Source organism: Octodon degus, unplaced genomic scaffold, assembly GCF_000260255.1.
Source record: "Octodon degus isolate 3935 unplaced genomic scaffold, OctDeg1.0 scaffold00033, whole genome shotgun sequence".
NCBI lineage: Eukaryota > Metazoa > Chordata > Mammalia > Rodentia > Octodontidae > Octodon > Octodon degus.
Window position 1 is genome coordinate 16,002,882 of NW_004524609.1, and position 23,980 is coordinate 16,026,861.

General features: G+C 41.0%; 1 protein-coding gene across 2 annotated transcripts in view; it reads right to left on the minus strand.

Moving 5' to 3' along the window:
- Acox1 (acyl-CoA oxidase 1) overlaps window positions 1–23,931 on the minus strand; it is a 25,319-nt gene extending 1,388 nt beyond the window's left edge. The window contains exons 1-13 of one of the 2 annotated variants that reach the window (XM_012514503.2): window positions 23,724–23,931; window positions 23,335–23,494; window positions 11,466–11,626; window positions 8,758–8,865; window positions 6,465–6,584; window positions 6,206–6,321; window positions 5,503–5,672; window positions 2,696–2,858; window positions 1,725–1,915; window positions 1,329–1,508; window positions 1,090–1,195; window positions 844–987; window positions 532–738 (exon numbers count right to left, since the gene is read on the minus strand). In XM_012514503.2, the coding sequence (XP_012369957.1) occupies window positions 532–738; window positions 844–987; window positions 1,090–1,195; window positions 1,329–1,508; window positions 1,725–1,915; window positions 2,696–2,858; window positions 5,503–5,672; window positions 6,206–6,321; window positions 6,465–6,584; window positions 8,758–8,865; window positions 11,466–11,626; window positions 23,335–23,494; window positions 23,724–23,832 (1,935 nt within the window). In that variant the 5' untranslated portion in view covers window positions 23,833–23,931. Of the gene's footprint in view, window positions 1–531; window positions 739–843; window positions 988–1,089; window positions 1,196–1,328; window positions 1,509–1,724; window positions 1,916–2,695; window positions 2,859–5,502; window positions 5,673–6,205; window positions 6,322–6,464; window positions 6,585–8,757; window positions 8,866–11,465; window positions 11,627–19,559; window positions 19,721–23,334; window positions 23,495–23,723 lie in introns of both variants that reach the window. The other variant, XM_004630117.2, reaches the window with a different exon arrangement.
- Between the last annotated feature and the right edge of the window lie 49 nt (window positions 23,932–23,980).

A 23,980-nucleotide genomic window follows, 5' to 3' on the forward strand; every position in this document is an offset into this window, starting at 1 on the left:
AAAAAAAAAAAAAGGGTTGGGGACATTGCTCAGTGCAAAAGATCTGGACTCAATTCATAGTTCCAAAGAAAAAAGAAAAATAAATCAAGGAAATGATAATTCTGCTTACTACTGAATGACCCAGCTTCCTTCTGAACTTACTGCTCAAATTAAGTGGTCAGAGAGCTCTTGGAGCTTATACATGAGAACTGTTTTCTGAATGCCTTTCCTGCCTCACATTTAAATGAAGAACTCTGTGGGCTAGGGATGTGGCTCAGTGCTATACAGCTTCCCTAGCACGTGGGGGGCACTGGACTGGATGCCCAGGAGTGCAAATGAGTAAATGAAGACCTCCAGAAGGTAGAAAGAAGCGAAAGTGGTGCACACCTCTAATCCCAGTACTTGGAGGCTGAGGAAGGAGGATCACTGAGAGTTCGAGGCCAGCCTGGACTACAAGGTGAGCTCAAAGCCATACTGAACTGCATAGCAAGACCCTGATTCAAAACAAAACAACACCCTCACCCCCAAAAGATGGAAAGGTAGCTTTTTCACCTGTGTTTTGTTCAGTGGAGATTTCTTGGCCCACTCAAACAAGTTTTCATACACATTCCCATCGTAACGGCCAAGGACAGAGCCAAGTGTCATATCCTTAAAATCAAACGCATCAACCAAAGCAACAGCGTTGGGGCGGATTGCAGTGAGCAACTCCAAAATATGCTGGTTTACTTGGGTAATCTGAGACCCGGTCATAATGTTTCCCTAAAAGAAACCAATACAAGCAAAAAATATGTAGTTAGGCAGGTACTAATACACATTAAACTATAAAATAATGCCAAGTATTTCACTTTAGAAAAGAATACTGACCTGAAGAAAATCTCCTGCTTTCTGACTAATTCCATACAGAGAATATAAGAGAAACAAATTCCTTAAGACGGAGTGGACAGCTTTATCTTGGATTTTTTGGAGTTTGTCGGCAAACAGCTTAACTACTACATAGTGGCAATGTGCCTAGATAAAAAGAACAGAGGTGAGGCATCTTGGGGACAGATCTAACACTGTGACCAGGAAATAACAGGAAGGGCAGAAGGATGGGAGAGAAACATCACTGACCTCAGTTGCTCGAACAAGGTCAACAGAAGTTAGATTCCACGCTACTTCCTTGCTTTTCCTGCAACTCATTTCAGTGTGAAGGTTTTTAGCAGCAATGTCTATTAATCTGTTAAGTGAAGGAAAAGTAGAGATCTGAGGAAATGACCCACAGTGGCCACACCTCCTCTCATCTACCTGCCAGGCCCTGCCCCCTGCTTCCAGGCCCCAGGGCTGCCTTCTAGCATGGAGGGCAAACTCGCCTGGCTGCACGAAGCTTGTACACTTCTGTCAGGCTGTCAGGGTCGTTGATGTCCACCACAGTCGGCCAGGCTGCCACCTGCTGCGGCTGGATGCGCTGACTGGGTAGGTCATTCAAGTAGGACACCAGGCCACATGCCAGCTTCCCCGACTGTACTTGGTCATAGCTTTTCATCAGGAACCTAAAAATCATAAGGACATGTGCTTTTTGTACCTCTACCCTAAAATGACTCTAGGCCATGTGACAGCTGTTATCACACTTGCTAGTCTGATCCCAAGATCAAGCCAGTGAGTCAAGATGAAAGCAGAACTATGCTTTTCAAGGACAAACACACCTATCCACATGGAAGGAAGCATGGGAATGGGGCTCTCTAAGAAACCACAGCTTGGATTCTCACCTGGCTGTCTGTAGCATCATGACGGTGTTTTCTCCCTCAAAAGTGCAGGCTGGGGTGAAAGTGACATAAATATTTGGAATACCACTACAATGAGAATAGCCGTGCCCACCACAAGCCAGCCGACACTCTTCGATGCCAGTGTTTGCAGTCCAGGTGGTGAAAGCCTTAAGACCGGCGGTGAGAGCATGCAGCTGAGGAGACAAGCAGAGGCTGTGAGGACAACTGTGGTGCTTGGCATCTGAGTCACTATGACAAGGACTATATATATCTGCTTCCAATGGCAATTGTCCTTCTCCTGGCTGCTGCACATGACAACTGGCCTAAGTCAGCAGCATGCCTACACTCCCTGCTGAGCTGTTTCACTGGGCAGTCACCCCTTTTTACAATCCTCTAACAAATGAACAATATGTTTCAATACTTTTATTTTTACAGCATTTCTTTTTTTTGGTACTGGTAATCGAACTCAGGACCTTGTGCCTGCCAGGCAAGCCCTGTGCCTGCTGAACTATTTCTGCGGCCCAATAATTTTATTTTTAAGACCCCCCAGTTAAAAACCCTGTCTTGCCGGGTATGGTGAAACCAACCAATAATCTCAGCACTCAGGAGGCTGAGACAGGAGGATCACCACAAATTTGAGGCCAGCCTGGGGTAGATAGTGAGTTCAAGGCCAGGTTGAACTACATAGCCAAACCCTGTCTCAAAAAATAAAACAAAAGGAAAGGAAAAGAAAAAAATAAATAAAAATTTTCACATCTGGTCCACTTTGAATCAGAAAGCTCTAACAATAGATCTAATTCTTTTTTTTTTTTTTCCTTGATATTCTTTTATTGCCCTAGCTCCACCCTCTTCTTTTCTTCCAAAAGCACCAAGATCTAATTCTTTTAAGGAAATCGTAGTATGTAGTTTCCTCTGGGCATTGTACATGCATGAATCAGAACAGAACTCCCAAGAAAATGAGACTAAACACGTACCTCAGGCAGTTCACTCAGGTCCCCTTGGCCAATGCTCTCATTAATCCGATAATAGGTGTCCTTCATATACTTGCCTACAAACTGGAAGGCATAGGCAGTAGCCAGGATTGGAAAGAGCTTATACTGCTGTGTTTGAAAATCCAAAACCTGTGGTTCCGGTTCACTAAATGATATAGAAAGAGAAGCAACAATAGGTAAATGCTTATGCAAAACTTTTACGTGCCAAGTTCTAGTCTAAACCCTTTAAAATATTAATGCTCATAAAGACCCCATTTGACAGCTACTATTATCCTCATTTTATAGACAGGGAGACTAAGAGGATAAGAATCTGAGCTGGTATGGTGGTACACATATATAATCCTAGCACTCAGGAGGCTGAGGCAGGATTATAAATTCAAGACCAGCCAGGGCAACACAGCAAAACCAGGTCTTAAACAAACAAACAAACAAACAAACAAACAAACATCTGAGGGCTGGGGAGATAGCTTGCCTGCCTGACAAGCGCAAAGTCCTGAGTTCTATTCCCAGTACCACGAATCCGAGTGATACTACACAGCTAAGTGACAGATATTCAGTTTAAGTCTAGGTTCTTTTTCTATGTAAGATCATAAAGTTAAACTGGGTGGGGCTGGCGAGATGGCTCAGTGGTCTAAAGCACCTACTTAGAACAAGCTTAGCAAAGCACAGGGACCGTGGTTCAATCCCCCAGCACCACATGCCAGCCAGCCCCGCCCCCTGGTGGGCTGAGCTGGCCACACACACACACACACACACACACACACACACACACACACAAATAAATAAATAAAATTTAAAAAAAAAAAAAGTTAAACTGGGTATGAAGGTGCATATTTGTAACCCCAGCACTTGGGGACTCTAGCACGAAGATTATAGAGTTTGAGGCCTGGGCTACATCGTGAGTTGAAGCCAGCCTGAACTACACAGCGAGACCTTGTCTAAAACAACAAAACAAAAATCCAAAACACCAAAAACAAAAACAAAAACAAACCCAACAACAATAACAAAAAAAAATTAAAGCTATTTAACCTTGGAGCCAGGGAGATGGCGCAGTGGAATAAATGCTTCCCTAGCAAGCCCAAGGGCCTGAGTTCAATGCCCAGTTCTGCCAAAAAAAAAAAAAAAAAAAAGAAAAGCTATTTAACCTTAGAAGAATACTATGGTAAAAAGTGGCATACCACATGGCTAAGTAAAATGGATTTTGACCACAAGCTCAGACAAGACAATGTATAATGTTTTATGTGCAGAAGGGAAGTGAGGATTGAACACAGGGCCTCTATACTGAGCCTCCTGAGGCCTTCATTATTTTGATATACAATCTTACTAAATTGCCCAGGCTGGGCCTGAGCATGGGATCCTCCAGCCTCTGCCTTCCAGAGTGCTGGGATTAAAGGTGGCTCAGAGTGTTTTTTTGTTTTTTTGAGATGGGGTCTCACTCTGTAGTCCAGGCTGGCCTTGAACTTGCAATTATCCTCCAGCCTAAGCCACCCAAGTGTTGAGATTACAAACAAGTGTGCGTCACCACACCCAGCTAGTGCTGGGGATTGAACTCAAGCCCTTGCGCTTGTCGGGGAAGCGCTTATTTCACCGAGCCATCTCCTCGGCCCCAGTGCCGAATATTTTTAAGGGTTAAGAACTAACACATTGTACGGTATGGTGACGCACACTTGTCATCTCCGCAGTGGGAGGCTGAAGCAGGATTACTGTGAGTTTGAGGTCAGCCAGGGCTACAAAGAGAATTAAAAACTGCCCTGAACTGCAGTGAAATGTCTAAAAATGATAATAATAAAAAAAAAGGGCAAAACCAAAAAGAATTAACAACAGTTCTCTTCTCTTCTCTCCTCCCTCCTTCTTTTCCCTCCCTCCCTTCCTTCCTTTTGTGGTACTAGGGATCAAACCTTGTACTTGCCAGGCAGGTACTTAGGCCACTGAGCTATCTCCCCAGTCCCAACAATCTGCTTTTAACTTTTCCTATTTTTTGCTATGCTGAACAAACTCAGAACCTTCCACGTTAGGCAAGCACTCAACCACCAAGCTACAACTCCAGCTGCAGTTTCTTTATTCTTTAAGGGGAATCAAGTTTAGCAGTAATTATTACTTTTTGGGTGGTGACAGTGAAAAATTGAATGTAGGGGCTTCACACTGAGCTACATCCTCAGCCAGCTCTTGCTTTGATACTCTAATTCTGAGGAAATGCCTCACGAAATCACTAAATTGACTAGGCCGGGCTTAAATTTTTGATCCCTAGTGTCCAGAATGAGCTTAAATGTTTGGTCTTCCTGCCTTAGGCTCACAGAATGCTGAGATTACAGTAGAGGCATGAAGCCCTGTGCCTGGCTCTCTTTCTTATATTAATAGGCTGGTTGTGGGCTGGTGAGATGGCTCAGTGGTCTAAAGCACCTACTTAGAACAAGCTTAGCAAAGCACATGGACCGCGGTTCAATCCCCCAGCACCACATGCCAGCCAGCCCCGCCCCCAGGCGGGCTGAGCTGGCCACACACACACACACACACACACACATAAATAAAATAAATTAAAAAAAAAAAATAGGCTGGTTGTAGCTTAGTAGTATCATGTTTATCTGGCAGGCCTAAGAGATCAGGTCGTTATTTCCATCTTTCCTATTAAATAAAGGAAGCCAAGATACTAAGTAACAGCCCCCTTCAGTAGCACCCAAGCTGGTTTTGTATAACAATGCATCTTCTCCATCCATGTCTGAGAACATATGTATGTGAATGAGGTCAACACCAGACTCCAGTACTGAGCCCACCTCAGCCCCTACCCTTACCCTGGCTTGATTTCAGACTGATGCCTCACGGCGCTGTATCGGATGGCAATGGTGCAGGCCTTGGACAGAGACCGAGCTGCTTCTCCCACAAGGTAGGACCTCACAAACACCATGGTCCCATAGGTCAGCTTGTTACTTACAGGTTTCACGTATGTGCCATCAGGCTTCACCTACAACAACAATATGGCACTGGTGTTTCCTGGTGTGAGCAAAGTGGCAGTTTAGCAGTTTTTCCAGAGTGTAGGCCCTAGAATGGCAGCATCAGATGACAAGGCAACTGTCTGACATATTGAAACTCAGTCCCTATTCTGACCTACTAAGTCAGAAACTGTGAGGCAAAGCCTAGCAATCGGATTTTCACTGATGTCCACTCACTACTCTGTAAAAGTTTGGGAACAAAGGTGGAGCCAGGTCAGGTTTTACACCCTGACAAATTGGTTCTGATTTTACTATGACAAAAAAAGAAGCCCCAAAAGTAAAAATACTGTCACCTAAAAGCACATACTGGGGCCAGGGAGATGGCTCAGTGGAATAAGTGCTTCCCTGGGAAGCACAAGGGCCTGAGTTCAATCCCCAGTTCCACCAAAAAATAAATAAATAAATAAATAAATAAATAAGGCACATACTATTTCGGTCCCATTACTATTTCAACTACTGCAACCCCACGGCAGGCATCCTGTTCCTGTTCCCTATATAAATATACCTGGGCATACTTCATCAGCATGTTTTCTCTGGGAATACGATAGTTGTCCATCTTCAGGTAGCCATTATCCATCTCTTCATAACCAAATTTAGGACCAATGTCTCCCACAGTAATACCTACCATAGATGACAATAAAGACATGAAATATTTATGCTCTTAAATTCTTGGCCTTTATTCCTATTTCATATACTACCTTACATTTTTTGCAGAGGAAATACTCAGTTTAATTTTTACCAAACCATCAGATAATAATCCTTACCTGGCAAAGGTTTGTGGGTCCCCATTTCACGAATAGGTACAACGAAGGCATGTAATCCATAGCACTTCCCTTGCGTAAAGAGCTGGGCAAGAACTATTGCATGATTTGAAGTTTTTCCAACTGCAACATCAAAAACAACAGGATAAAGAGGTTAACAGATGTTATTACATTTTTAATGGAAACAGAGAGTGGACAAAAGCATGTTGCTAGAGCAATACAGTGTGTTGGGAAGGACTGTTATGACAGTCTTACTCTAGCTCCTAAAAATAAGCACATAGATACAATTTATTGAATGTTGGCCAAGCTATTTATACACTGTGTCACTGATTTTTTTGTTCTTTTTGGCAGAACCGGGGATTGAACTCAGGCCCTTGTGCTTGCCAGGGAAGCATTTATTCTACTGAGCCATCTCCCCGGCCCCTCAAGCTATTTATAAAAAGATATCTGTGGCATTCGTTCTAGCACTTACATAAAGAAAAACTCTGGGTAATAAGAACACTAATTTAGGAAACAGGGCATGGTGGCACAAACCTACGTTCCAGCACTTGCAAGGGTGAGGCCGAAGATCACAGTGAATTCAAGGCCAGCCTGAACTACACAGTGATACCCCATATCAGAAAAACCAAAACCATCCCCGGTTCCGCCAAAAAAAAGAAAAAGAAAAAGAAAAGAAAAACCAAAACCAACAACAAAAAAACTCACTAATTTAAATTACTGTCCTTTTGTCCCTTAAGGTAGTGCTGTGCAAAACCAGAGCTAATAGCCACATGTGGTCTTTAGGTTTAAATTAATTCTGACTAAATACTGAACAATAAATTGTTCAGTTCTTCAATTAGCAAACTTTACCTACCCAATAGATACATGTGACTAGTTTTTATCACAAGGTAAAGAAAAATAGAAAATATTTCCAACTCTACAGGACAGGGTAGTTTTTGGCTAAGTACACCCAAATTTATTTATCTTTTTGTGCATGTCAGTTTGTTTTATCAAAATGTCACGCTGCACAAAAATATATAATAAAATCATGTAATTACTAACTCCATCTGAAATATGGTAATAATCTATAATAATAACTTGATGAGGGGCTAGGGAGATAGCTCAGTAGAATAAGTGCTTACCTGGCAAGCACAGGGTCCTGAGTTCAATCCCCAGTTCCACAAAAAAAAAAAAAAAAATTGATGAAAGATGATCCCAAAAAATTTTCATGTCGAGGATAGTTTTTTTTTGGCAGAACTGGGGATTGAACTCAGGGCCTTGTGCTTGCCAGGCAAGCACTTACTCTAATAAGCCATCTCCCCGGCCCCCGTCAGGGATATTTAGAAAAATTTGAAAACAATTCAAACGTTTGGCAAGATGAAAATGACAAACAGGAAATATTATTACTTTATATATTTTTTTAAAGTAGAGGGTCTATAGGGTCTCACTACACAGATCAGACTTGTAGTGATCTTTCCTGTTTTTCAGCCTCCCAAGTACTGGGATTACAAGTGCACCCACCACACCCAGTCTCAATGGCTATCTGAGGGCACCCTGGAGGGCCCTAGGCCCTGGCATCTGCCTAAGCAGGCGCTTTAATTTGCTGAGCTATCTGGCCGGCCCAATATTGTTATTTTAAATGAGGCCTGTTGAAGTGATGATAATATGTGGGAATATCTGATGAAAATCTGAGAAAAACAGCAGAAGGCAGCCACCATTTCTAAATTGGGTGTGGTGGTGCATGTCTATAATCCCAGCACTCATGAGGCTGAGGCAAGAGGGTCTTTGTGAGTTCAACCAGCCTGTTGAAGGCCAGCATGAAATGTGCATAGCAAGATCCTGTCTCAAGAAGACAAGAAAAAAAAAAAGATAGTCACTTTGAAAAAAAAACCTGTATTTGATACAAGGTCTCACTATGCAGCTTGGACTCATAGTGATCCTCCTCTTTTCAGCCTCCCCAGCGCAGGGATTATAAGTGTGCGCCACTATGCCCTGGGAGCAGGGCTGGCATAGCATGTGGTGCTGGGAAGTGAACCATGGTCTCTATGCTTGCCTAAATTTGCCTAAACAAGAGCTTTAGTCTGCTGAGCTATCTCACCAGCCCTAATAGCCACCATATTTATGTTCCATAAAATATATACATACATGTAATACACACACACACACACAATCACAAGAGAAGGTTAAATAGCTTAAAAAGACTTCAGTATTTCTATTTTTTTCCCCATGTTTCTATTTCAAAATACACTCTACATGTAAAAAAAATCTCCTTTTTGTAAAACATCCAACACCAGCAAATGTTAAAAAATTCACTTACGTCCACCAGGCCACCACTTAATGGAAGTCACCGTGGGACTGTTCATAATGAACTCTTGTGTTTTGGGGTCATATGTGGCAGTGGTTTCCAAGCCTCGAAGATGAGTTCCTAAGGAAATAAATTACATTTACTTCAGATAAAACATGGGGAAAAATACATGCAAAATAAAAACGTCCTGCCCAGTTCATCAAGCTCTAATATCTCAGAGAAAAACAAAATCTAACAATATCTTTATATGTGAGCAACTAAGATTCTTAATTTTCTATAGTATAAAATAGCTTCCTAGGGCTGGGGAGATAGCTCAGTAGAATAAGTGCTTGCCTGGCAAGCGTAGGATCTTGAGTTCAATCCCCAGTACTGGAAAAAAAAAAAAAAAAAAAAGTTTCCTATTAGGTTGAAAACATGTGTCATACATATTCTATTCCTATATTGATTTGCATATTTATAATATTTATTTAGATCAAAAAGTCTGGCAAGCACAAGGTCCTGAGTTTGATCCTCAATACCAAAAAAAAAAAAAAAAAAATTAAAAAAAAAAAAAAAAAAAAGCTTAAAATCATGTCCCTAAAATCATAATATATTAATCTAACACAGAAGTTTACTGTCCTTTCATGCTCAGATTATCTCCAGATTTCACGTGTCAATTTCATGAACTATATTTACTGTACTAACTCAACACCCTACAGTTCTGTAATACTGAGGATAAGATAATGTACAGGAAGAGGCTTTAGTTAAAACTTTTGCAAATGAAAATTTTCTTCAGAATGACTGCTAGAAAGGAAAATTAGAACTTATAAAGGTATATTTGCTGTAAAAGAAATGACCTAGAAAAGTAATTTTTTTTATAATCTGTGAGTATTTCACCCCATTTTTTTAAAAAAATTTTTTTTTTATTTATTTATTTAGTGTGTGTGGCCAGCTCAGCCCACCAGGGGGCGGGGCTGGCTGGCATGTGGTGCTGGGGGATTGAACCGCGGTCCCTGTGCTTTGCTCAGCTTGTTCTAAGTATCACCCCCACATTTTTTTCTTTCTTTCTTTTTCTCTGTATCAGGAATCTGGTAACATCTATAACTGTGCTTGCCAGGCAGACTGTGTCACTGAGCTACATCCCCGGCCCACCCCACAGATTTCTAATGCCAGGTCCTACTTTAGTCCTAGCTGACTCATGAATGGGAGGAAGAATTCTCAGCTTCATGTGTTCACTGGAGAAGGAAGGGGGCTTTTGTTTTAAATCCTTATATAAATATGCCAAAAATTTTTGGAATTAAAGGAAAGTGCTCTGGGGCTCGGAGAGAGATAGCTTGTCAGTATAAGTGCCTGCCTGGTAAGCGCAAGGAGCCGGGTTCAATCCCTAGTACTGCATGCCGTGCTCTGTGCCGGCCACTGAAACTGGGCATGGTGGCATGCCCCTGTAATCCTGGCGCTGGGGAGGCTGACACCGGAGGATCACCACCAGTCCGAGCTGTGTAGCAAGACTCCATGCAAAATAAATAAATGTTTAAAAAAATTTTTTTTAAGTGGTCTTGGCGCTACTCTCTAATAATTTTATACCAATGACAATCTTTTACCAAACTACTTGGATAAATGCTAAGCTACACCTCACTGAACACTGAACTTTGAAACATTAGAGAATTCTAAGCTGAGTGACAGAAACAGCCAGCTTATGTACAATCCACAGTCTTCCCGCGTAGTAAAAGACACTTAGGATTCCTTTCACCAAAGAAGCTTTTACAGAAAAAGAGAAGACATTCAGCAGAACAGATAAAGGCAAAGTGTTTTCAAATGCACAATTGATTGATTAGTATTCCACTTCAAGTCTTGTGAAAATCCTACAAACTGAGCATGGAGGGAGAAGCAGTTGTAAGGAACTAAAGAGTAAGTGGCAAAACAGATATACACTAGATTTTCTGAAACCTCAGAGCAGAAAAAAAAAGGAGGCAGAAGTAGTAAGTGGCAAACAGAGACCAACTGGGGAACTGATGACTAAGAGCAACAGCTACCACCTCCAACCTTTCTAGGTTCATGAAGAAAGGCCTGATTGTAAGTGGCAGGAAAAATGACAGGTGCTACATATAGACATTGAAGCCAAATGCCTGGAAATATGGCTTAATTTTTCTAACCTCTGGCCAAGCCACCTTCCAAAATTTTTCTGGTGGTTTTTGTATAGCTCAATAGCAGAGTGCTTGCCTAGTATGCTAGAAGCTCTGGGCTTGATGCTCAGTGCCATAAAAATGTTTTTAAATTTAATAAAAGAACAAATAAATTTAATAAAAGAAACTTTTGTGAATTTACTCAATCAAGATACAAACAGGCACAGGATGTTACACATTTTGATTATGATATGCTACTTTTTGTCGTAAGAAAGTCAGAGTATCAAGAATAACCAGTATTAAGAGTAATCAGGAATAAAGAAAGTGGATGGGTTCAGTTCTATGTGTACAGATGCTATGCAACTTGAGTGAAGGCAAAACTCATTTGGTACATATGGCCTGATTTACCATTCTTCCCTTCTGAAGGAGAACCATAAACAACATAAATCAGCAAATCATTGTGATAACATAATCTTGAATATCCAGTGACTGAACTAGCATCTATGTTCCCAGACCACAGTAAGTGCTGACGTGTCCACTAGCACACTGTGAACACTCCATACTTGCCCAGCTGGCAGGGGCCCACCCCACCTAGAAGGTAGACTGAATGCACTGTACCATGACCCATCTCTGTCTGGGCATAAGTGCCCGTGATCTCCAAATTCCAAGCAGGCATGAAGAAGCGCTCTTGCTGCTCCGCGGTGGCCTGGTGCAGCAAGGTGGGCAGGAACATGCCCAAGTGAAGATCCAAAGGCTCAGGCCGCCCTCGGTGTACAAAACTTCGAAGAAATATGAAGGACGGGCATGGGAGAGAAACATCATCAGGAGTGAGAAAATCAGCAATTTGAGAAGACAGAGCAAAGAGAAGGAGAAAAAAAACCTGTGAGTATGATTTAGTTACGTGCACTTCATCATGGACGGAGCACTGTCCCTTTCTGTATTACTTTAGAACTGCAATTTCCAGCTTTACTTGGCAAGAGGAGAGCAGGGACCAGCTGCTGATCTCAAAGCCAAAGCAGCCAAAGACTGCATGAGTAAGGCAGGATTTTAGCCTGGCAATTAAATGAAACAAAATGAAAAATTCAAAAAGTTTGTATCAAGAGGATTTAAGTGGAACAAGGGTTTACCGCAAGGAGACTAGAGAACACAGCAGTTCTCTCAGGATGAAAATATGATCCCTCAGACGAATGTTTACCCCAGGTGCAATTTTGCAATGCTTCCAGGCTGGGATATTTTGTTTGCTCACAACCAGCATAGATCTACAAAAATACACATTCATTATGTAACTGATCATTTTATTCAGATACATCATGTAAAATATTCAATGCAATAATGAAATTAATACAAAAATTGACAGTGCTCTTCATCCTAGTAATTTTAAAGATATATATCTCTAGTGAAGATCAAAATCACAAATCATATCCATGCATAACAAGCTGTCATAATTACCTAAGTGTTATTAATTATAATAAATTATTTTTTCTTATTTTTCCACATATGGGGTCTCACTATGTGGCCATAATGGCCTTGAACAGCTGGGATCAGAGGCATGCATCACCTTGTCTGGTTTCTGCTCTTAAATCTACTTTCTGGGGTGTATGTTTGCGTGTGTGTGTGTGGGGGGGTACTGAGGACATTCACACTGAGCTACCTCAGCCCTTTTTTGAAGCAAGGTCTCACTAAGTCACTAGGATGGCACAGTTGGGCAGAATCTTGCAATCCTCTTGCTTCAGTCTTTCTGAGTGCTAAGATTACAGGCATTAGCATCATGCCCAGTCTCACGCAGTTTTTGTTTCCGGATTCAGCTGAATTGCCCTGGCTGGCCACAAACTGGAGATCTTCCTTTCTCGATCTCCTGAGTAACTATGATTCCAGGTGTGTGCCGCTGCGCTTAGCTTGAATCACTCATTTTACAAAGAAATTACAGCCGAGATATCATAATGCCAAAACAAGGACAAAAATCTCATCAATTAATCCTGTTGTTTAGACTACCATGCATTAGCCAGGCATGGTGGCACACACCTGTAATCCCAGCACTCAGGAGCCTGAGGCAGGAGGATCGTTGTAAGTTTGAGGCCAGCCTGGGCTACAAAGTGAGCTTAAGGACAACCTGAACTGCATAGTGAGACCATGTCTCAGAAAGACCAAAATCATCATCATCATCATCATCATCATCATGCAAATGCAGCATGAGTTAATAACAAAATATCTATCCTTTTCCTTTCTTTTTTTGGGGACAATCTCACTGTGTAGACTGGGTTAACCTTTAACTCATCACATAGCCAAGGCTGAGCCTGAACTCATGGTAATCCTCTTGCCTCAGCCTCTTGAGTGTTGGGATTATAGGTGAGTGCTACCATGATTAGCAAAATGTATATCCTGCAAGATGTTTCCACTGGTGGAAACCAGGTAAAGGATTCACAGTACCTCTTGGTACTATTTTTGTAAATTCTTACAAATCTAAAATCATTTTAAAATTAAAAAAATTAAAAACACATACATGGGATAATAGAGTGATTTTTTTTTTAACTTGGAAATGTCAACTGCTTCAGCTTTTAAAAGACCAGTGCTGAAGCCAGGGGTGCAACCCTGTGATCCTAGTATTTGGGAGGCTAAGGAAGGAAGATTTCAAATTCAAGGCCAGCATGGGCTACCTAGTGAGCACAAGGCCAGTGTGGGTTACATGGTAGAAATCTGTTTCAGAAACAAAAGATTGTTGACGCCGTGTTGGGGGCATACATAGCTCAGTGATATAGCCCTTGCCCAGCATTTTTAAGGCCTTGAGTTTGATCCCCAGTGCTATAAAATAAAAACACACAAAACAACCAAACAAAACTCTGTTGACCCTCAGCACCAAAATAAATGAGCAAATCCGTTTTTTAAAAAGACTAGTATTGGTTTAGGGGTGTAGCTCAATGGTACAATGCCTACTTAACATAATAACGCCCTGGCTTAATCACTGTTTCCACACAAAATAAATGTATATTCAGGACCTGAAAGGGAAACCTTTGGGCTAGCACCAAAACCTGGGATCTGGGAGCATTTGTGTGGGGCTACTGCCTGATAGGCTAATTCACTTGTGAAGGAAAGGCCTTTAGGGATCCCTCATCAGACCCCAGCAGGGCTTGAATCTATGCGGTATGCTTGGAGTAACAGGAACACTCTGGGGTCACTACAAAAAAAAACACTTGGCAGAACAAGGCAAAACTGCTTTTTTTTTTGGGGGGGGGGAGACTGGGGATTGAACTCAGGCCCTTGCGCTTGCCAGGGAAGCGCTTATTCTTCTGAGCCATCTCCCCAGCCCCTCAAAACTGCTTTAATCAGAAACTATTTTTGAGGGGGCTGGGAGATAGCTCAGTAGAATAAGCACTTGCCTAGCAAGCGCAAGGGCCGGAGTTCAATCCCCCGTTCCACTAAAAAAGAAAAAATAAACTATTTTTGAGAGCAAAGAGTGTTTTAGGGAGAAAAAAGGATTACTCAGAAGTGGATAAAATTTGGAAATATTACAAGGTGAAAGTGACAGATTTATTTTACTTAACCCAAGCATTTGTTGAGCAAATTGAGTATGTATAATTACATATTACTTTTAAGTAATTATTGTAAAATTGCAAAGTACTAAAATTATACTTGGTGAAGCACTAGAGTCAGTTTATTTTTAAGCCCTAACATCAAGGGCCTCTCCAGTCTATCCTCATACAAACTACAAGGCTAGAAAGGTTAGCAACAAATACCAAAGGAAAATGTTTAGATGAATAATACATCAGAAAAGAAAAAAATAGAAATTAGTAATTTTTTTTTTAATGTACTTAGTACAGGGCCTATACGGTCTCACTACACAGATCGGGCTCATTGTGATCCTTCTGTTTTCAGCCTCCCAACCCTGGAATTACAGGTGCACACCACCACACCCAGTTTCAATCGCTGTCTCAGGGCACCCTAGGGGGTGGGGGATCAAACCCTGGTCCCTGTGTCTGCCTAAGCAGGCGCTTTAACCACTGAGCTATCTGGCCAGAAAAGAAAAAAAAGGAAAATAGCATCTCTGTGTACTGTATCATGACAACCCAATGAAATCAGGAACAAAACACCAACAATAGTAAATGAACTGAGAAAGGCTGTAGGCTATGAGCGGAAAAAAACAAAAAACTGAATTTCCATTATTAGGGTCATTAATGTTGAAATCCCAGTAAAGAGAAAGGTTATTTACAAAAATAACAAAATATCTGAAGTGTGCTAAGCAAATCAGCTCAGGATATTTTTTATTATTATTATTATTATTTTTGGTGGGATTGGAGATTGAACTCAGGCCCTTGTACTTGCCAGGCAAGCGCTTATTCTACTGAGCTATCTCCCCAGCCTCATCAGCTCAGGATATTAAAGACTTAAGAAAAATATAACTGAACAGTGGATGAATAGAAAATGTGAATAACAGGAAATAAACACCTAATCCCTCATTGAGGACACTAAAGAAAGATAATACACACCTGTAATCCTAGCCCTGAAGGAGGCACAGGCAGGAAGCTTGCAAGTTTAAGTCCTACCTGGGCAACTCAGCGAAGATCTGTCTCAAAGTAAGAAAGGGCTGTGGATGTAGTTCAGTGGTAGAGGTCATGGGTGTAATTCCCAGTACTATGCACAAAAAGTAAAACCAAACAAGGTTAAGACTTCTCAAGAGAAAAAAAAAAAGGCTTTGGTATATCACTGATTTAAAATTCTCGTAGTTTTTGGAACTTGACAAACAGATCAGAATTCATCTTCAAAAATAAGTAGGAAAAAAAAAAAAAAGTCGGCAAGAATTCTAAACACATGTATCTAGGGGAGATAGCTTGGTGGTCTAAGTGCCTGCTTGGCAAGTGCAAGGACCCCAGGTTTGATCCCCGGTCCTATATGCCGTGTCAGCCCTGGAACTCCAGATGTGCCAATGCTGGCCACCTAAATCAGGTGTGGTGGGGTACACTTGTAATCCCAGCACTGAGGAGGCTGAGACGGGAGGATCACTATGAGTCCATACTGCATAGTGAGATCCTGTACCAAATAAAATAAATAAATAATTTAAAAATATCTTGAATAGGAAAAGAGCCATTATTTAGTGACCACTAAAAATCTAGAAAACTGTATGGGAGTCATATTCATTCCATTGTATACATAAGTCAAGGCACTAACCATGTAATGAACAGAAGAAAACAAAAACTTATCTAAGTTGTGAGAGGAAGAAAGTTTATACCTACTCAGAGGATGTGCTGAATACATACAAGGCTACAACGTTTAACAAAGTAGAAAGTCATGGATAATATATTAATATAATACTATCATATAAGACCAATTCCTATTATATTTAATCAATACTCAAAGGAGAAAAGCTCATTTTGTACACAAAAAGTGCAAACAGTAAATCAAAATGTGAGGTAACATCCAGGCTTACAAACAATGAAAAATTAAAGCCATAACTCTGAGTGAGGTACCTATAGTATTAAAATGGCAAAAATAAAAATGATTATGTTCTTTTTTTGTTGTTGTTTGTTTTTTTGCGGAACTAGGGATTGAACTCAGGCCCTTGAGCTTGCCAGGCAAGTGCTTATTCTACCGAGCCATTTCCCTGGCCCCAAAAGTGATTATGTTAATGGGGCTATGGAGACATAAGTACGTTACGAATTTGCTAACTATATTATAAAATAATTGTCTTAGGAAAATTCAACTATGCAAAACATAGAGTATAAAATGTTCATTCTTTTCAATGCAATAATTCATTGCTTTTCTTTTCTTTTTTGTACCAGGAATTGAATCCAGGAGCTTGTGCCTACAAGGAGGCGCTGTGCCACTGAGCTATCTCCCTGGCAGTAACTCATTTCTGAAAAAGCTAGTCCAAACATATTACCAGCATATACACTTGGAGGAGGGGTAGTGAGGCTCAAACCCAGGGCCCAGTGCATGCTAGGCAAGTGTTCTATCACTGAGCACCTTTCTCAGTCCAAGAATACAGTTCTTGTGAAGTTTATATTATTCTCAATAATGGTGAGAAAAATGGAACAACCTAAATACGAGGGAGCAAACTTTATGGGAATGCAACAAAAAGGAAATCACTTGGGAAAAAGAGAACAGGCACATCTGACATGGGAAGAGAGGAGCATGAAGCAGCAGGAAGAGAAAAATTCGTGACTTACAAAATTGAGTTCATTATCTATCCAAGTCTCAAGTTTCAAAGAAAAAAGGTGGCTTGTATCATATGAGTAATGGGAATTTGCAAAGATACTACATCATCTTCCAGTAGTGATAATAGAAAACAAGCCAAGAAGAATCCCTACCAAGTGGCCAGATCTTGAAATGATCAGTACCTATGAAATGCAAGCATCCTTCTGCTTTGTAATTTAAAGAAATCTGTGGTCAGAACGGTGACACTGGACCAACTTCCAGAGGCTGCTCCTCAATCCTAAAGTCCTAGGAAGGAGAGTCGCTTGCTCTCACAGAGCAGGTGTAAAGAGTTTCTTGGTGTCTTTAGAAAAGGGAATCCATGCTCTAGAGAGAAAAGATAAGTTGGTGACTGAGACCTTCTGCAGGTGACTAAACCGCCATGCTCTGATGCAGGACTTCTCACCTATTCTTTATAAGGTAGCACTGCCACATGATACAAAATAATCACCTGCCTGACTGGCTTACATGGAAAAGAAGTTGACAAAGAACACCAATGTAAAAAAACAAAATTCCATCTAGAAACAAAACTTAATCTTATAAAATTGTTACTTAAACTACAGCAATTAAAGGGGCCAGGGAGATGGCGCAGTGGAATAAGTGCTTCCCTGGCAAGCGCAAGGGCCTGAGTTCAATCCCCAGTTCCCACCGCCCACCCCCCAAAAAAGACAAAATGGGTTCTAAAACAAGAAAATATCCCACATGATTAACAAAATATGAACATGCCTAGAACAACGTAAGATCTCAGTCTAGCTTCTGTTCTTAACTAATTCTAAATCTTCATTTCACAGACGCAGGGGCTGAGAGTTTGATCTCTGGGCTTGCCTTGCTGGCACTGTCCCCGGAGTGTGTTGAAACAGTGATTGAGACTGGGCAGGATGGTGTGCGCCTGTAATCCCAGCCCTTGGGAGGCTGTAAATAGGAAGATCACTATGAGTCCAATCTATGCAGTGAGACTCTGTACATCCTGTCCTAAATACACACACACAGAGATCTTCATTTCTTCACTTCTCTAAAATTTAGGGGAAATATGCATTTGCAATGTACTTTATTTTTATGTATTTAGTACAGCGTCTACAGGGTCTCACTATGTAGATCAGATTTGTAGACCAGATTTGTAATGATCCTCTTGTTTACAGCCTCCCAAGCACTGGGATTACAGGCACATGCCACCACGCCCATGCAATGTACTTTATAAAGGGAAAACACTAGACAATAAGAAATACACAGAATAGGTCCATTAGCCTCAGGATCTTGTGTCTCCTATGAAGGATCCACGACTAGTCAAATAAATTCTACAATGATAAGTACTAAAACAAAATAAGAATTCTCTACAACAAAGCCATTAAAATTACAAAATACACATACACATGTGGATTCTCCCCACCTCCACACAATGTACACATATTCTAAGAGAGGAAGACTGTATAAAGAACGTTATCTTTTTTCCCTTAGTAACTAGGTTTGTAATTTTAGTACTAGCAACCTGACACTTAAGTCTTGGGTTTGTGCAATGTTAAGATCATGAACAGAATCTGCAGTCTCCATGGAGACTAATAAAGAATATGTTCTTTCAACTAATTAATAAATCAAGAAGTACCTAAATAAACACAAAACAAAGTTTTCCTGATTCTTGCAACCCTTTCTTCTTTCTTTTATTTACTCCTCCCATTTTGATAGAAATAAGGCCACACGGCTCAAACTCAAAGAAAATCTGCCAATGGCCTTGTCCATGGAAAAAACCAAACCAAACCCTATTTCACATTAATACAAGCAAATCTTGCTGAAAAATAGCTGGGCATTTTGGAATACTTTGGCCAAGAATTAAAATACAGAGCAATATAGCAACACAGAGTACACAAATGTTTAAAAATGTTCAAAAGATTGGAGATGAAGAGAAACATGAGATTTTCTCTAAACTGCAGGGTTGCTAGTGAGCAATAAAAACACTACATTTACTTGCCATTACCCTGTCTTCACTAAAATCCGTGCTTTTGACTTCAAAAAAGCACAAAGGCATTTTCAGAGATTGCTGAAGTATCAACCTTTTGAAAATTTCCAACAAGATCTTTAATGAGAATATACCAGGATGCTTTGACACCTTTTTGGGGGGGTCTTTTTGAGACAGTATCTCACTGTACAGTTGAGGCTGTCTTTGAGCTCTCTTTGTAGCCCAGGCTGGTCTCAAACTGATAATGATACTCCTGCCTCAGCCTCCCAAGTGCTGGGATTATAGGAGTGTACCACCAACCCTGGCTCTGCTTTGATATATTCAAACGCATCTTTCCAAACTGCTTAGCACCTGTTAATGGGGGTACATGTGACAGTGATAAAACACTTTAAGACTTAACCTTGAAGGATGTTATTGGCTAGAGCCCTGGACCAATTTATGCAGTTATGACCTAGAAGAAAAAGAAAACCTGACTTTTGATGTAACAATTTAAAAATAAAATCTCAAACACGTAGCAGCAGCAGGGGTAAAAAAAATCCTGAGGTGGGTTACCCAGAGACCCTCAGATGTGGACTAACCGTGGCCCATTTCCGTCTGGGCGTAGGTGCCAATTATCTCAAGTCCGTTGGATGAGTGCAGCCATTTCTCTTGCTGAGCAGTGGTGCCCTGATTCACCAAAGTGGGAATAAACATGGAGTAATTGAGGCCCACAGGTTCCACAAAATTGACCAAATGTAGTCTATAGGAAAGAAAAGAAAAGGGTCTCAGCCTTCCTCTAGAAACTACATCCTATTTCTGTTGCTGCCAAATAGTACTTGGGATGCTTAGGAAAACAGAAACCCCCTTTTTGTAAAAAAACATTTACTATCTAAAAGCCAGCAGCAGGATCTGGTTGTATGCACCCTAATCATCTCTAGGCTGGAATTTCTTTTTATTTTTTACTCCTGAACCCAGGGCCTCACACATGTTGAACACAGGCTGTACCACTGAGCCTTGCTCCAGTCTCTAGAATTCCTTTTAAAATTCCATGCTCAAAGCCAGGTGTGGTAGCACATACCTGTAATCTCAGTACTTGGTAGACTGAGGCAGGAGTATCCCCATGAGTTTGAGGCCAGCCGGAGCTACATACTGAGTTCAAGGCTGGCCCGAACTATATAGTTGAGTACCCTGTCTCAAAAATAAATTAATTAATTAAAATAAAATTAGCCAGGCAAGGTGGTGCAAGCCTGTAATCCTAGCACTCAGAAGGCTGAAGTAGAAGGATCCTTCCAAGTTCAAGACCAGCCTGGACTACAAAGTGAGCTCAAGGTTAGCCTAAACAACACAGAGAGACCTGGTCTCAAAAAAAAAAAAAAAAACTTCAAAATTCTATGCTCAATCTAAAGCAACAGGTTATTTATGTTACTTGTTTTACTGACTGGATATTTTGTTTATTCATTTATTTGTTTGCTAGTACTAGGGGTTGAATCCAACCAAGCTACCCCCTACTCCCAAAGAACCAGCTTTAAAAACTTAAAAAAGATAACAAAACACAACTGACCCTTATTTCAAAGTACTCTTAAACATTTTAGTTTTCATAGCAAACAGTATAGTTAAAAGCCAAAATTACCATAAAGATCAAGAAAACATTCATATTCCCTAAACAGCAAAGTGTCCTTCTTTAAAGGACTATAAAAAATCTTCTTTTACTATTCAATTTAAGAACTTTAGTATACATGCTGCTGAAGTAAGCACCAATTTAAGAATTGTAGTATTTTTTTACTAACATTGAATTTACTTCAAAATAGGTTTGTATTACTTTGGAATAAGAATATAAATGAGTATGCTAAATGCTTCAAATCCTCAGAAATATTACTGTATATCATCAATTCTAGCACTTTTCTCCCAATTTTAGCATTCAAGAAATTCAACTCATCGCACAATATGTTTTCCTTTGTTAAATAAAACACTGATGTAAGTTATAATCAATGAGTTTATAATATCAATGGAATTACATGCTGGAGGCTGACTGATGGCTTGCAATACTTGCAAAGATTAATTTTTAGTTTACTCTGACTTAAACTGATCTCCTTGTCTCATCCTAGGGGCATTGGAAGGGTGTCAAAGTGTGTATTAAAGGTTGTACTTTAACATTTCAAGTGAAAAAGGGAACACAAAACAGCTGGACGGCTGGTCGCAACCTGTAATCCGGGCACACCCAGCATTCAGGAGGTGAGGTAGAAGAGTATGCCACCTGTCTGAGCTGCAGTGAATTCAAGGCCTGGACTATGCAGCAAGCTACTGTCTCAAAAATAAAAAGAACAGCAACAACAGAAAACCCATAACTGGCTAAAGTCCGTGGATCTTTAGCTTACATAATGGGCTCTATTCCAGTTCACCATGATTTTACTTAAGTCTGGTTACATACTAGGAACTACCACAGGTTATAAAATCATCTAAACTAATTTGAAAATAAGATGCCTGCCCCATTAAAACAAAAACAAAACACCAGCCTCTCTCTTGTTTGACTTTTTTTTTTTTTTTTGGTACCAGGAACTGAACTCAGCACCCCTTGCCAAGCGGGTGCTATGCCACAGAACTATATCCCCGGCCCTCTGATTTCATTTTTTTTTTGGCAGAACCGGGGACTGAACTCAGGCCCTTGCACTTGCCAGGGAAGCGCTTATTCTATTAAGCCACCTCCCTGGCCCCCAATTTCATTTTAAGAAGGCACAAGCTCTTCCTAATTTTTACAAACCTAACTCAGATCATTTGGTAACATAAATCCAAAAGGATTTATTCTATGTCAATATCCCCAGTCATAAACTTTAGGGGGAAAAATGAACATTGGAAAGTTGCTACGTATTCTGACTTGGGCTACTAAAAATAAATATTTTTTAAAATAAGTAACTATTGGGGCCGGGGAGGTGGCTCAGTAGAATAAGCGCTTCCCTGGCAAGCACGAGGGCCTGAGTTCAATCCCTGGTTCCGCTAAAACAAAAACAAAAACTATTTTTTAAAGTAAATAACTATTTTTGATAATCAAAGTGAATGGAGTTCTGAGGAAAGTTCTAAGGTCACAGTGCACCACTTCACCTTTGTGGCAATAACCAAGTCAAGTTGAAAACAGATAAGCAGATACAGTAGAGGCAATAAGGGAAGAAAATTTATTAATACACAGAGGCAGAACTTCTAACATGTTTCATTTATCTTGATTCTTCAAAGTACACAAATCAAAAAATTTAATCTTTTTTTTGGTAGTGCTTGAGAATACACCCATAGCCTCATGCTTGCTAGGTGTGTGCTTTACCACTGAGCCACACATCTCTGCCCCAAATTTTATCTTTGTTGATGAAAAGAAAAAAGTCTGTTTCTCTAAATAAAACCCAAAGCACAACCAAAATGGGTGCTCTAAAAAAAAAAAAAAGACAGGATTAGGACTAAGGCAGGTTTTTGCACACAAAAGAAATAAATGCTGTCATTATATCCAACAAAGCTGAGTTCTTAGAGTAATTCACATTTACTCTTTAGTTTGATGTTCTGTTTTAGTTATTCTCATATTTATTATTTTAAGCTCAAGACCCACACTGTTATATGAAAATATATCCACCTTCCCAAAATATTTAAATGTTTGGTCTCACAAGGGAGAAAAATCTTTCCAAAATTGAAAATTTAACAGGTCTTCTTTTTTGCATTTAAAATTGAGATGCTGGGCCTGCCAGATAGCTCAGCGGACTAAAGCACCTGCTTAGGCACAGCAAAGAGGCGGTGGTTTGATCCCCGGTTTGCCGTGGGAGCCCCACCCCCAGGGCTCACTGAGACAATTGAAACTAGGTATGGTGGCGCATGCCTGTAATCCCAGCGCTTGGGAGGCTGAAAACAGGAGGATCACTATGAGTCCAATCTGTGTAGTGAGACCCTATAAACCCTATACTAAATACAAAAAAAAAATCATAAATAAATAAATAAATAAAATTGAGATGCTGAAGAAAAATAATTTTTAAATAATATCCTTGACATTGAGTTTCAGAGAATGAATACTGCAGCATCTCCACTCATAATCAGCATTCTACAAATACATCATCCCACTTATTGCATTACTTTCCACACATAAAACCTTCAAGTGGTGCACCTGTTGTAATCCCAACACTTGGGAGGCTGAAGTGAGGAGGATCCTGAGTTCAAGGCCTGCCTGGACTACTACATGCAGACTCTGTCTCAAATCGCCAGGCACGAAACAAAAGTCAAACTTTCTGGTGGCATGAAAATATGCCATTTGGACCTTCAAATACCAAACAAGATGACAAAAGGCCTTCACAGGCCACCCACACAAAATCTGGGCTCATGACACTTGCTGTGTTAAGCCATACCTACTTTTTAAACCACATGATTTCATCAGGGTCCGCAATACCAAATTCTCTCATTTTCTTCACCATGACAGCACTCTTCTTGATAGCCACGTCGTAACGCTCGCTTCGAGTGAGGAAGTTATAATCCTCATGCTGGAAGTCTGGGTCGCTGAGAATCTTGTTTTCTGAAAGGGTGTTAAAAGTTAAAGGTCACTAAGGGGACTCACAGCAGGCTTAAATCATGGGCACAGCTCGGGAAGGGCAATATCCCACCCCTGCCACAGGCTTGGGGTCCTGGCTCCCCTAATGCTGCGCGAGAGGACGGCCCCTTAAGGGTTACGGAGACCACCACGCCTCATCGCGGGATCCTCCAGCCTTGTTCGGCGGAGGAGGGACACGGACTGCCGCTCTCACCGATCTCCCGGCGGCGCTGGGTCTTCTCAGGGCTGCCGTCCAGAAGGTTTGTGATCAGCTCTGGGTTGAACGTGGCGGCGGCCCGCTCCCTACGCAGGTCGGGGTTCATGGTGTCGGCTAGGATCTGCGGCGACGACGGACGCGGCAGCGGTGACAGAGCAAGTCTACAGTTCCAGCTCCGGCCGGGCCCTAAAAGCTGTCCCAGGACGGCGCGAGCCCCCGCCCCGGCGCCCCGCCCCTTTCCCTGCGCGGTCCCT